At 43.7% G+C, this 14,991-nt stretch overlaps 1 protein-coding gene across 1 annotated transcript in view; it reads right to left on the bottom strand.

The window, feature by feature from the left end:
* The window catches only part of SRPK1 (SRSF protein kinase 1), a 97,879-nt gene extending 91,925 nt beyond the window's left edge, over nucleotides 1-5,954 (bottom strand). Inside the window, 3 exon segments of the mRNA XM_012646634.1 lie at nucleotides 5,355-5,766; nucleotides 5,769-5,891; nucleotides 5,894-5,954. Of these exon segments, the coding sequence (XP_012502088.1) occupies nucleotides 5,355-5,766; nucleotides 5,769-5,891; nucleotides 5,894-5,954 (596 nt within the window).
* Between the last annotated feature and the right edge of the window lie 9,037 nt (nucleotides 5,955-14,991).

Below are 14,991 nucleotides of genomic sequence, written 5' to 3' on the forward strand. Positions count from 1 at the left end.
TTTTTTTTTTTTTTGGAGACAGTCTCACTCTCACTGCACCCTGGATGTGGCATCAACACATTACCAGGCTAATTTTTCCATTTTTAGTAGAGACCGGGTCTCGCACCACACCCAGCCCCAAATATACAACTTGTGAATACAAAGGAAAAGTTCCTGAAGGAAATTAAAAGTGCTACTCCAATTAGCCAAGCCAGGCCACTCGCGCCTGTAACCCTAGCACTCTGGGAGGCCTGGGCAAGAGGATCACTTGAGCTCAGGAGTTCGAGACCAGCCTGAGTAAGTGCAAGACCCCCGTCTCTACCAAAAATAGAAAAAATTAGCTGGGTGTGGTGATGTATGTCTGGAGTCCCAGCTACTCAAAAGGCTGAGGCAGGAGGATCACTTGAGCCCAGGAGTTTGAGGTTGCAGGGAGTGATGATGATGCCACTGTACTCTACCCAGGGTGACAGAACAAGACCCTATCTCAAAAAAATAAATAAATAAAAATAAAAATGCTACTCCAGTGAACACAAAAATAAAAAAGCGAAATACAAGACAAGAGAACAGAATGATGGTTATCAGAGGCTGGGAAAGGTAGCAGGGAGGGGAGGATAAAGTGGGAATGGTTAACGGGAGCAAAAATATAGTTAGATAGATAGAATGAACAACAAAGTGACTATAATCAACAGTAAGTTATGGAATATTTTAAAACAACTAAAACAGTGAATTTTGGAATGTTCCTAACACAAAGAAATGACAAATGCTTTAGGTTATAGATACCCTGATTTGATTAATATACATTGTATGCCTGTATCAAAACATCACATGCACCCTATATTAACCATTATGTACCCATAATAACAAAAAATAATTTAAATTAAAAGAAAACAAGGAAGCCAAACAATCTTATTACTGAGATGGAGAAAGTTTTAGTGGTCTAAATGGGGGGGGGGGGGAATCAAAATAGCCACAACATTCCCTTAAGCCAAAGTCTAATCCAGAGCAAAGCCTTAACTCTCTTCAATTCTAGGGAGGCTCAGAGAGGTGACGAAGCTGCAGAAGAAAAATCTGAAGTTAGCAGAGGTTGGTTCATGAGTTTTAAGGAAAGACGCCATCTCAATAGCATAACTTCACAACATAAAAGTATAAGGTGAAGCAGCAAGTACTGACGTAGAAGCTGCAGCAAGTTTTCCAGAAGATCTAGCTAAGATCATTGATGAAGGTGGCTATACTACACTGATTTTCCATGTAGATGAAAACAGCCTTCTACTGAAAGAAGATTCTATCTAGGACTTTCCTAGCTAGAGAGGAGAAGTCAATGCCTGCTTTCAAAACTTCAAAAGACAGGCTGAACTCTCTTGTTAGCGGCAAATGCAGCTGGTGACTTTAAGTTGAAGTCAGTGCTCATTTACCATCCCGAAAAATTCTAGGGCCCTTTAAGAATTATGCTAAGTCTACTCTGCCTGTACTCTATAAATGGAACAACAAAGCCTGGATGACAGCACATCTACTTACAGCATGGTTTACTGAATAATTTAAGCCCACTGTTGAGACCTACTGTTCAGAAAAAAAAGATTCCTTTCAAAATATTAGTGCTCACTGACAACGTATCTCATCATTCAAGAGCTCTGATGGAGATGTACAAGGAGATCAATGCTAACACAATGTCTATTTTGTAGCCCATGGATTAAGGAGTAATTTTGACTTTCAAGACTTATTATTTAAGAAATACATTTTGTAAGGCTACAGCTGCCATAGAGGGTGACACCTCTGAAGGGTCTGGGCCAAGGGTGGGGAACCTGCGGCCTTGAGGTCACGTGTGGCCTTCTAGATCCTTAAGTGTGTCTTTTGACTGAATCCAAAATTTTGCAGAACAAATCCTTTTATTAAAAGGTGGCACTTAAGGATCTAGAAGGCCACAGGTCTCCCACCCTGGTCTGGGCAAAGTAAGTAAAACAGCCTCTGGAAAGGATTCACCATTCTAAATGCCATTAAGAACATTTGTGATTCATGGGAGAAGGTCAAAATATCAACATTAACAGGAGTTTGGAAGAAGTCAATTCCAACCCTGATGGATGACTTCGAGGGGTCAAGACTTCAGTGGATAAAGTAATGCAGATGTGGTAGAAATAGCAAGAACTAGATTTAGAGCCTAAAGATGTGACTGAATCACTGCAATCTCATGATCAAGCATTAATGAATAAGGAGTTGCTTCTTATGGATGAGCAAAGAAAGTGGGCAAAGCAACTTCCTGGGCTAAGTAATAAATTACTAGGTATGAAATCCCTTCTGGAATTGTGTTCCATAGAAACAATTTCAAAAGTAGACACAAACTGCTAAATTATAAAAGCTTACGACAAACAGATAAAGGCTCACAGCTGTTGGCATAAATACTGAAAACCAAATGCTCACAGGGAGACAGAGCATTGTGCTCCTTCAGAGACATAAGACGGGGTCATGAAAGGGTACCCCAACCCCTGGGCATGCTGAGGTCCCCCATTCAGAAGCCTCTTTTCACCCAGCCTCTACCTTATTTGTCCTCAGACACACCAAAAGGAACTGTTCCTTGGAGAGAGCACAATCAGTAACCAGGGATTTGGAGTATGTTAGACCTCACCTAGCTTTTTAATTTTCTAGGGGAGTAATCTGATGAACCTCAATTTCCTTATCTGTAAAGTAAAATGGAGATTGTCACAAACCAGTTAATGTTACTAAATAAAAGGACAGTGTCTGAAAAAGTGAAATGAAAAAGGAATTGTTCAAGTAAGGCAAATAAAAATCCCAACTCAAATCTTTCAGCACACTGAAAGAACCTAAAAGAAGCCTACTCTAAAGAACACTGAGCTGGAAGGCAGAAATTCTGGATTCCATTTTGGCTTCACTGCAATCAGCTCCATGACTCTGGGCACATTATTTCATGTATGTGAGTTCTAGTTTTAAGATCTACAAAATCAGAGGACTGAAAATCCCTTCTGCCTGTACCATACTATGACTAAATTATTAGGGATGCCATTCACTGTTACACTTCCAAAACTTTTGAAAATTTTTCATTTAAATGTTTGGTTTTTGTACCTTTAGGTCCTGATCAGTTTTCATTATGACTGAGCTGCCAGTCACAGTATCAAAAACTGTTTCCTTAACTAACTTGTCTAAGGTCAGATTGCTAAAAAGTAGCAGAATCAGAATTCAAAACCACATCTGTCTAGAAAGATCAAACTCCATGGCCTCCTCCTCTGTTCTCAGACCTTCTTCCTGACCAATCTGGTACCTAGCAGTTTGCCTCCGCAGAATAACCAGAAGTCATCAGAAGTGTACTCAATGGAACAGAATCAAGTTACCTGAGTCAGGTGGGGCTTGAACTTCTGACACAGAACTCTAACCCAATTAATTAATTAGACATTTCATCTACTTAAAAGGAGGCTGGAGAAACAAAAAGAAAGGTACGTAAAATTATAAAGAAAAACTATTGATTGACAACAAAAACAAAAATAAAGCACTTCTGAAATTGCAAGTAAACAGGACAGTTCATATATTTTCAGGAGGTAAAGTTGCATAAAATGAAATATTCAATAAAATAACTGCTAGATTATCTGTAATTCATATTTGCAAATAATTAAGAACACAAATAACGCTAGGTTACCCATAGTAGTAAATGGAGGAGTAACAGATAATTCGAAGTATGTATATCTGGCTTTAGAAATAAAGTATATGATCTAAAGAGATAATCCAAAATAATGAACATCTGGTGTTAAAAATAAAGTATATAATCATCTATATACAGTTACCTCCCAAATTATAGCTTGATTCGGGCTAATCTCAAGATTAATTTTTAAGTGCTACGAGAGTCCAAGACAGTCTGAGAGACCAAGACTTCTAAAAGATATAGTGAATAAAATCATCACTTCCTCATATCAGTAGAGAATGTTTTATAACACATTCATATCAGTTCTATAAGGAATAACAAAACTAAGGCACAGAAAAAAGTAACATTTAAATTCCTACTGTACACCAGAACCCAGTTAGCTCCCTGCTGTTTCCATTAAACAATCTAGGGTTAAAAACTGCTTCTGACTAATCCATGTAGGGATAATCAAGAGGTAAATACACGCACACAAACACATAAACTCACACTTACATGCCTGGGTCACCAAGCACTTACAAAATAAAAAAATTTCATAAGACATAATAGAAAATGGAGCAAGAGGTGAAGTCACCTACCACTTTAGTTCTATTTGAAAGAAGTCATTATGTGCTCTCCCCAAACATTAGGCAGCCTCCAAAACGAACACATACACACCTCAATCTGGAATTGTCATTCAGTAGGGTACCTAGGAAAACCTTTGAAATGTGTTTTATCAGCTCAGAGAAAATCAGACTATACACAACACCACAAAACATCAAATAAATGGAAAAGTATAAAGAAAATAACACATCTAAAATTAAGAACTAGATGTAGAATTTTTTTCTGAATACAAATTGTCTAAGAGCTGATTTCCAAGAGCCTTTGCAATTAAACATCAAGATCAAAATTCTTAAGTCTACGCCTCACTTGCTGAAACCAGCTACCTGCATTTCTACTAGGCTGTGACCAACTTTTGTGCTCCCCACATTAGCGCTACACCAGTTATGCATCCCGCTGATAAAACTGGACCGCGGCACTTAATACACCAAACCAGAATCACCAACGTTAGCTAAAGAACTCTCCCGTCACTACTGTGATGCCCACTCCAGAAGGTTATCTGCATTTAGCGTGAAGGCTTGAGGTTTAGGCAGAAGAGCGCAGTTAACAGATGCCGTCTGTATACACGGTGGTCAGCCCCCACACTGTAAGGAAGGCAATGCGCCTTGCAGGCTCAGGAGGAAGTTGACCAGCCCAGGGGAAAGCTCTATGCCCTCCTCTGTGAAAGGAGCGTGTAGTTGGTAGAACCAAAAGTAAACACGGAAAAATTCATTCAAGAATTTCCTGAAGGCCTACCGTGCAGGCGTAGGAGGCAAGTTAAGACACTGGGAGGCAGGTAACGAAAAGAGACCAGAGTTCACAGACAGACTGATAATGATCTACCAGCTCCGGTGGGGGCCCCAACCAAGGGCCGCTCGTGCCTCCTCTGCAGAGCTGGGGAGGAAAGCACCGGGCGGGCTCTGGTCCTCCTCCAGCGGCCCTTTCCAGCAGGCCTGGGGCTAAGACCCAGGCCTGGCGTTCAGCAACAGAGCTCTCTTCCACATGGTTGCTGGAGAGCGACCCTCCAGGCCGCCCAGAGGCCATGTGGCTGGGGCCGCAGGCTGCCCAAACCCGGTGCACGTTCAAGACAAGAAACCAGAGCAGGGAAGGTGCCGGAGGAAATCCAAAGAATGGGATGTTGGGGTACAAGACTCACTTCCTTTGGGCTTTGTCCTTCTTGGCCTTGGTCCTTTTCTTTCGGGCCTGGAGCGCAAGCACTGCAGGAGAGAGGGATGGATGAAGGGCGAATGTGGAGGAAAGGAGGCGAGCAAGGTGAGGGTGGAGACCCAGCAGGGGCGCCAGGCCCGGCTGTGGGGCCTGCCCGAGGGGCAGCCGCGGGGCGAGCGCCGTGGGTCCGGCGAGGCGGCCGGCTGGGGGGCTGGCGGCCCATGGGGCTACGAGCAGCGCCCAGGCGGGAGGCGCCGGAGGGGGCTCGGGCCGGGTCAGGGGGCGGACGGGCGGGAGTCTGCTTCGCCCGCCGAAGGCCGGGCCCTGGAGTGGCCCCGAGGCGCGAGCCGGCCCGGCGGGGAACAAGGGGCGGTGACCGCCGGCGCCGGGGGACGGGGGGCTGAGGGGCGCGGACCGGCAGCCCAGAGGCGCGGGGTGAGGGGCGGCGCCACCTCACTGGAGGGGCGCCGCACGCCCGGGGACCGGACGGCGGCGGTTGGGCAAAGCTCCCGGCGCTGACCCGGCCTCGCCCCGGCGGCCGTTGCCCCTCGTGGCGGAGGCCGCTCCACTGCTCACCTTTCCGCTCCATGGTGAGACCGGTAACCGCCAGGCGCCTGCGCACTCGAGTGGCTGCGACTCCGGCTCCCGCCGCGGCCCAAAACCGAGCCCGCGCTCACCCCGCCCCCAGTTCCCGCCCCGCCCCCGCCCCACGACGCCGCGCGCCTGCGCGCTGAGCGCGGAGTCTACCACCTGCTCCCGAGTCGGGAGCGGGAGGAACCGGAGGGCAGCGGAGAGAGCGGCCAAAGGGGTTTTAAGATGCAAGTTTGGAAGGCTGGCGGGGTTAGTTTTGTTCCAGTTGCTGGACGGTAGTCCCTCAGGAAAGGCGCAGAGCGCGGTGTCTAGGGCTTCCTGCGTGCTGAGTCAGAGCTCCGGAATCAGCTGGGATCTGCCTCAGTTTCCTGGTCTATAAAATGGATTAACCTGGCATGTCTCGTTTCTTTCCCTGAGCTATTGTGAGGACCAATTGGGATCCTATTTAAAGAAAAGCTGGGGGAGGATTACATCTGAAAAAGAAAAGGAAGTGAGAGCAACACAAAAAAACTGGAAGAAAGGAACCTGAAGCCCGATCAGCACTTTAAAAGTAAAAACTTCAAAATTGAATTTTCTCTTAAAATTTCAAGTTTAAATGAAAGCTGTAAAGGAAAGAAAGGAAAGGGAGGAAAAAACGGTTAGTGTTTTCTCATTTTGCCACTTTATATTTTCAATACATGATAAAGTTGTCTCTGTGGGGTATTTTGATACTTTTGTAAGTGCGTTATCTCATTTGATGTTCAGGACAACTTAAAGGCAAGATAGTTATTACCTCATTACACAAATAAACTAAAACTTGGAGGGGATATATACTCAGCATCTTGGTGTACCGACCCAGTGATTCAGTCATCAAGCCCTTGTTGTGTAGCAGAGTCAGCAAAGTTTTTATGTAAAGGGCTGTGTAGTAAATATTTAGGTTTTGTAGACCATAAGATCTCTTTCTCAATTACTCTGACATCGAAGCTCAAAAGCAGTCACAGAAACTATGGGCTATCTGTGTTCCTTTAAAGATTTATTTATGGGCACTGAAATTTAATTTTTTTTTTTTTTATAGAGATAGGGTCTTGCTCAGTCACCCAGGCTTCCGTGCATGGAATTTAGTGGTGTATTAATACCTCACTGTAACCCAGAACTTCCGGCCTCAAGCATCCTCTCACCTCAGCTTTCCAAAGCGCTGGGATTACAGGCATGAGCTACTGTGCCGGCTTGAAATTTAAATTTCATATAATTTTCATGTGTCATGAAATATTTTTCTTTTGATCTTTTTTTCAACCATTCTTAGCTCAGACCCTAGTTTGCTAACCCCTGTTGCAAAGCACTTGCAGCTGGACAGGGCAGAAGCTCTGAAGACCCTTGCTCTAAAAGTGGGACTTCACTGGGGAAGACAGACAAATACTCAGTTGACTGGAAAGGGAATATGAGAATGCAATAGTGCAGCACCGTGGGGGCTTGGGCAGGACTTTTTTTTTTTTAAATGGAACGCTTCACGAATTTGTGTGTCATCCTTGCGCAGGGGCCATAGCTAATCTCTATATCGTTCCAATTTTGGTGTATGTGCTGACAAAGTGAACACAGGCAAGACTTATTGAGCAAAGTAAGTAATTATGTTCAGCCAGGGAGGAGGCAGCTTTTGAGCTGGGTCTTGGGAAATGTGTAGGATTTCCATAGGTGGAGAAGGGAGATGTCAGGCATTCCTGAATGAGAAAATCAATTGAGCAAAAAGGCATATTCATGGAGACTTGTGGGTGGGGGCTGGGATTGGAGCTGGTAAGGATTGAAGGGACGAAATGGAAGGTGAGGCTGGAAAGGTAGGTTTGCCATATTTGAAATTTAGATAATTAATATCTGTTGCATGGAACCTGAATGATAGCATGCTTCTGAGCATGTTGCTAAAGAGGACAGCACCTGTTGGCCAAGGAAGACTGCAGCCCAGTCTCTTTCCTGCTCTAAGCTAGAAAACAAAAGGAGAGTGGGACAGACAGTGAAGCCTTTGAGCCTGAGGATTGTACTAGCTCAGAAAAACCACATGTGGTTTAGAAAAGACAGGAGAGAGCTGGTGGCTAGGAAGAATCCCAGAATTGGGGAAGTACTGCCCTCCAGAAAGTAAACCCTATGAGGGTAGGGACCCTGGCTAGGTTTTCCTTGGTGGATTCTCAGTGCCTACAGTGTCTGGGACTTAGCAGGTGTTCAAATATTTGCCTAATAAAAGAAGAAATGACCTGTAATTTATGAGAAACGTCAGGATGAGAAAGAGAAAACAGACAATATGAGAGCTAAATCCAAATGGATTACTGCAGATCCGTCAAAAAGGAAATATGTTCAGCATGGCATGATGCGGTCATACCTCTTTTGACTCTGAGTGACTATTGCTTCTCTAAGAGCTTACTAACCATCTGTTGAATAACTTATTTGAGAATTTTCCCAGAATCAATGTTAAGCTCACTGGACTGAGTTCCTAGAATTGACCATTTCTCCTGTTTTTCATCTGTTTTTATCCATTCTCCCATCATACTTAGGTTTTCCATACTTTTTCTAAGATCTCTACTATTGTTCATATAAGTAAGTTTGTTTTTCCCCCCAAATTCACAAAGCTTGGCCTATTCTGGACTATACGCTTCCAGAAATTATTCTTAAAAGTAGTAGCTATTCTTTGGTATTCATTCTTACATACTCACTCCTCCCCCAGCTGTTTTCTAAAAGTCTTTTTTTTTTTTTTTTTAAAGACAAGGTCTCACCCTGTTAGTCAGGCTAGAGTACAGTGGCAAGATCATATAGCACACTGCAGCCTTGAACTCCTAGGCTCAAGCAATCCTCCCACCTCAGCTTCCCAAGTAGCTGGGACTACAGGTGTGCACCACCATGCCTGGCATACTTTTCTTATATTTTTTGTAGAGATCAGATCTCACTATGTTGCCCAGGCTGGTCTTGAACTCCCGGCATCAAGTCATCCTCCTGCCTCAGCCTCTCAAAGTGCTGGCATTAGAAGCGTGAGCCACCACATCCAGCCCCACAAGTCCATCTAAAAGTGGAATTATTCAGAAAGCCTGAGATATTGTATTTATGGCTGCTCATGCTCATTTATTCAGTGCCAGAATTTAATTTCTGAAAAGATCTCATTCCTCTTGAGGTAACTTACTTTGTCTTTTTAAAACCAAACAATGCTGAAAAACAACTTACTTAGGCCGGTGCAGTGGCTCACACCTGTAATCCTAGCACTGTGGGAGGCCACGGTGGGAGGATCACTTGAGCTCAGGAGTTGGAGACCAGCCAGAGCAAGAGCAAGACCCCGTCTCCAAAAACAAACAAACAACCGAAACTTACTTTTTAAACTTCCCTGGGATCTTCCCTAATGCTTCCTTGACATGCTTGAAATCTGAATGTCTGCAATTGAGTTCACATGCTTCCTTACACTCTACATTCTCTGCCTTGATCATCACAAACTGTTATGCTCTGTCCAAAGTTTTGATCTGAATTAAATCCAAAGAAGCACATCCCTTTATGGCTTCCTCTACGTCCTGTGAGATGAAATGGACAACAGGAGAAAGTGAAAATATATCAGATGCTTTATTTTGAATGATTTAAGATTTCCGTGGATCTTAAATTCCACTGATTGAAAAAAAAAAAAAAAAGATTTCCAGTAGCTGTCTGCATAGTTGGGAAACCCCAACAGAACTTTCTCTTGCCTTTTTGGAACATGGTTTTGTGAAGTGTATCAGGAAAATATATGTGAGGTGTGAGTATCAGGAAAACATGGCGCATTCAAAAGGATAATTGAAAAGAATTCATGAACGATGGAGGTGTGGATAGAGGTAAAGGAAACCAACATGGGATGGGGCGGCACCCAGGGCCTGGAGTTTTACCACCCATAGGCCTGAAGGGACAAGGGGAGGGAGGCGTTACCAGAACCCAGTGAGAGCTTGTACTAGCGTGGCAGGGCTGCCGTGATAAAGTATTAATATCACGAACTGGGGGGCTTGAACAACAGAAATTTATGGTGTCACCAGCTAGAAGTCTGAAATCAAGATGTTGGCAGGGTTGGTTCCTTCTTAGGGCTGTGGGGAAGAATCTGTTTCAGGCCTCTCTCCTTGCCCTATAGACGGCCATCTTCGCCCTGTCTCTTCACATCACCTTTCCTCTGTATGTGTGTCTCTCTATGTCCAAATATTCCCCTTTTATAAGGACACTGGTCACACTGGATAAGGTAGACAAGAGCTTGTCCTAATAACTCATTTTAACTTAATTACCTCTGCTAAGACCGTGTCTCCAAGTAAGGACACGTTCTGAGGTACTGGGGGTTAGGACTCCAGCATCTCTTTCTGGGTGGCGGGGGACGGGGCGGAGGACACGATTCAACCCATGACAGAGCTGTAGCAGTGAGGAAGGCCCTGCGGACTAGCTGTGCACTTTGATGAGCCCTGCTTGGAGAGAGCAGGGAAATAAAGTCCCAACATCCTCCTCTCATCTTCTCAGGCTAGTGCCTCCCATTTTTTTTTTTATTTCAGCGTATTATGGGGGTACAGATGTTTAGGTTAGGTATGTTGCCCTTGCGCCCCCCACCCAAGTCTGAGCTTCAAGCGTGTCCATCCCCCAGATGGTGCGCATCGCACTCTTTGTGTATTAGTGCCTCCCATTGACAAACCCAGCTGGAAGTTAGATGACAAAGAGGCCGCCCAGGACACAGAGCAGGGAGGAGAAGGGCGGGAGGGTGGATCTGGAGGGCTGCAGTGAGAATATCCAGCACAGCCTGTCTGGGCAGTGGATACACCCAAAGCAGCTAGCGCTTTCCAAGCAGGTAAGTCCACCTGCTGGGCTCCCTGATCCCTGGAGAAGCTTGAGAACCAAAGCTGCTTGGAGGTAACCCCCTTTCTGGCTTCGTTCCATAGAAGCTTAAGTTTCACAGGGAAATTGTGCTTGGGCAAAAGGTTGGGGGGAATAGGTGGAGGAAGTAAATGAACAAAGCCTTGGCTTGGTAGGGTGGGAAGAGAGAAAGTAGCTAGGAGGAACAAGGAGGTTGCAGATCGGTGATTCTTGAGGCAAGTAGGGGCCCTTGCTCTGCCCTCTGGAAGTGCTCTGGGGAAGCAGCAAGGTGTTGCAAACTGACCTAAACTCATCATGCCCAGCTCTTAGTTCTTTTTGGTTGGGAATGATGCCTGCCAGAGAAGCTTGACAAGGTGAGGATTTGCCTCCCCCACAAGCTCACTCCCAGGATATAAAGAAAACAAATTTTGTCTAAAATCTGCCACACACATACATTTGTTCAACATTCATTAGCAGGCAAGAATGAAATGGCTCCTATGGTCTGTTCTGTGAGGTCTGTAAGTTCTATGAGGTCCCTACTCTCTGACCTTTGGGTGCTACAGCGATAGCATGCATGAAAGGTTTACTCAAGGCAAGGCAACAACATCCCAGAGCCAGGATTCCATCACCCTCATAGTAGGCATCAGGCAACCAGAGATGAGACTCCCTTATACTTTGTTGTTTTGTTCCAAGCCAAATTCAGGCCACAGGTTTTATCAGAAACAGGTTTTCACTGGTAAAAAGTGTTGCTTGTTAATTTGTGTAATGGATGTTAGAAAAGGGCTGTCATTGGCAACATTTGTGGTAGTCAATTACTCTAAAATACTTCGTTGTAGCCCCTTTGTGGCTAGAATATTCGCTAACCACTCTAGGCAGGGGAATTGCTGATTACAACACATGGTACAGCTGAGTATAACTTTCAGTAACTGGCACCTACAAGTGTCATTCTGTCTTTGCCAAAAGTTTTCATATGCCCAAATATTTAAAAAAAAGAATTTTAGAATCAGAGTCTTGCTCTGTCATCCTGGCTGGAGTGCAGTGCCAATCATATCTCACTTACAACTTCAAACTCCTGGGTTCAGGTGATCCTCCTGGCTCAGCCTCCCATGTAGCTGACACTATAGGCGTGCACCACCACACCTGGCTAATTTTTTTATTTGTTTTTTGTAGAGCCGGGATCTCTCTTTGTTGCCCAGGATGGTCTTGAACTCCTGGCCTCAAGCGATCCTCTTGCCTGGGCCTCCCAAAGTGCTGGGATTACAGGCATACACTACCACGCTCGGCTGATTTTTTTTTTAATTAATTATTTTTTCTTAGACATAAGTTCTCTCTGTGTTGTCCAGGCTGTTCTTGAACTCCTGGGCTCAAATGATCCTCCCACTTCAGCCTCCCAAGTTGCTGGCGTTACTGGTGTGAGTCGCCATACCTGGCTTTCAATTATTTTTTTAAGAAGTAAATTTATTTCTTTAAAATGACAATTTTTAAGAAAGATAGAAGCAGTTTTGGAATCCAAAATTAGCGGAAAGTAAGAAAATTTTAAAGCACATCGCCTCTGTGTGAGTCGTCAAAACAGAAACACACTGGATCCTATCTAAGGTACTACAAGTACCAGAAGAACTTGCTCAAACATCCTTACCTTGAATAAGCTTCCCTTGCCTTGACTTGAAGAATGAATGCCAAAATATTTTGAAGTAAATTGTAAACGTCATGAGATGGTGTGCCCCTAGGAGTTCCCAGGCCAGGCAAAGATGCTCCACTATCCTTGGCATGTCCAAGTGGTCATGCACACTTGGACAATGAAAATAACATCTTATTTGATCTTATCAAAAGTCTTTTCCTTGTTTTCTGAGCAGTGTGTAAACCCCCCAGACTCTGATGTGAACCTAGAGAAAGGAACTCTATATGACTGGGATTTAATTCTCCAGTTTGGCGGGCTCGCGGTCACAGCGAAGTCGACTTTGGAAGTATATAGAAAATAGACAACACGGCTTACACATTTGAGATCTGATTTCTACCTGCTATGCAATGTCGAATCCATTTTTTCTTTTCCTTCTTTCAAATACTTCCCACCATGTTCACCCTCATGACAAACATTTACACTCCAGGCATTGGACTAAATGCTGTGAGAAGCAGAGAAGGAAAAAGGTAGAACTGTAGGACTCAGCTAACTTTTATATAATAATTAGTGTTTACTAGACACTGTTGTCCCTCAACCCTCAAACTCTGTGAGATAGGTACTGTTATTATTTTCTCTGACAGATGAGAAAACTGAGGTACAATCAAGATCACACAGGCTAGTAAGAGGCAGGGTTTTGAATCTGGGCAGTAGGGCTGCAGAATTCATACTCTTAACCACACATTATATTACCTATCTAGTTTAGTGGGAGGATGAATATATAAATAAGTAAACACAATGCACAATGGTAGATGCACAAGGTACCATGGGAGCACAAAAAAGAGGCCCACTCAGCTCAGGAATTAAGGAGAGGTGAAGAGAGAGGCACCTCTTGGCTGAGGTGACACGTGGGCAGAGTTGGAAAGTGTGAATAGGCATTAGCTGCACACAGAAGGGAGGAAGGGAAACTGCAGGCAGAGAGCACGGCATGGTATGTCAGGGAAACTGTAGACCGCATAGTATCGCTGGAGTACGAAAAGCACGGGAGGAGTGGTGGGAGATAGTTTGTTCTACAGATGTTTACTGGGCTCCTTCTTTGTGCCCGCAGTGTGTTTGGTGCCGGGGGTACCAAATACCAGGGACAGGGCATCTAAGGAATTTGAGCTTTCAAACATTTTGCTCCCTTACCCACTAAAAAAAAATTTTTTTTTTGAGATGGGGTCTCGCTTTGTCACCCAGCCTAGGTAAAATAATTGTTTAAAACTACCCCTATGCAAAACACTCAACAAACTAGGACTAGAAGGGGATTTCTCAACCTACTAAAGGGCATCTATGAAACGCCCACAGCTAACATTGTATTTAATGATGAAAGACTGAATGCTTCCCCTACGATCAGGAACAAGAGAAGCAGGTCCACTCTCACCACTCCAATTCAGTATTGTATTGGAGGTTCTAGCCGGGGCCATTAGGCAAGAAAATTAGATAAAAGGGGCCGGGCGTGGTGGCTTACACCTGTAATCCTAGATCTCTGGGAAGCCAAGGTGGGAGGATCCCTTGAGGTTAGGAGTTCGAGGCCAGCCTGAGCAAGACTGAGACCCTGTTTCTACAAAAAACAGAAAAATTAGCTGGGTGTGGTGGTGTGCACCTGTAGTCCCAGCTACTTTTGAGGCTGAAGCTGGAGGATCTCTTGAGCCCAGGTGTTTGAGGCTGCTGCGAGCTATGATGACACCGTTGCACTCTAGCCCAGGTGATAGTGAGACTCTGTCAAAAAAAAAAAAAAAAAATAAAGCCATCCCATAGGACTTTTCTCATATTCATGAAAAAAAAAAAAAAAAGGAAACAGATTGGAAAGGAATTTGAAATTTTAAAATAAAACTGTTATATTACGTTTTTGAATGCCATCCAATGGAATTTAAATATTACAGCAATTTGTTATGCACCATCCATTTATGTACATATATTAAGTAAAAGCACTGTTTTTAACTGTAAAGAATTTTACATTGCTCCTTTTTCTCCTTGAACTTGTATTTCTATTCCATTTTACCCTCACAGAAGTTTATCCTCAGGTAATACAATTTACACTTGAAAGTCTTTTATCAATCATCCCATCATACTTCTGTGCCACACAAATATGCATTTACATTGAAATCTAATTTATAAAATCATTTCCTGGGATCTCAATCCTTTAAAAAATCCTTACCTATCATTACAAGTATTATTATTACATGATTAATCAAAGTAACATATAGCATCATGCAAATGAAATTTTAAATGCATCTTAGTAAGTGATTTTTCTTGTGTCCTAAATCATTCCATTCCTATTTTTTTGGCTAAGAAAACTCATTCACATAAAATAAGTAGATGGGAATGGAAAGGGTTTTGCCATAGCAATACTATTCCATTCTTTTGGAATTCCTTCCAAATAATGTGCCCCAAATCACACGGTAATAGTCAAAATTCATTTTAATGACCCATCAACTGACAACTCCAGGGGTCCTTGTTTAATTTTGTTGAAATCAAATAATCGGAAGCCATCTGACTTGCAAAAAGACATGTTACCCAGCCATTAAAGTTACTTTCCTCATTTAAACACCAATATTTCATTATGTTCCCTTATTTAGAC

Source organism: Propithecus coquereli, unplaced genomic scaffold (assembly GCF_000956105.1).
Source record: "Propithecus coquereli isolate 6110/MARCELLA unplaced genomic scaffold, Pcoq_1.0 Scaffold248, whole genome shotgun sequence".
NCBI classification, from domain to species: domain Eukaryota; kingdom Metazoa; phylum Chordata; class Mammalia; order Primates; family Indriidae; genus Propithecus; species Propithecus coquereli.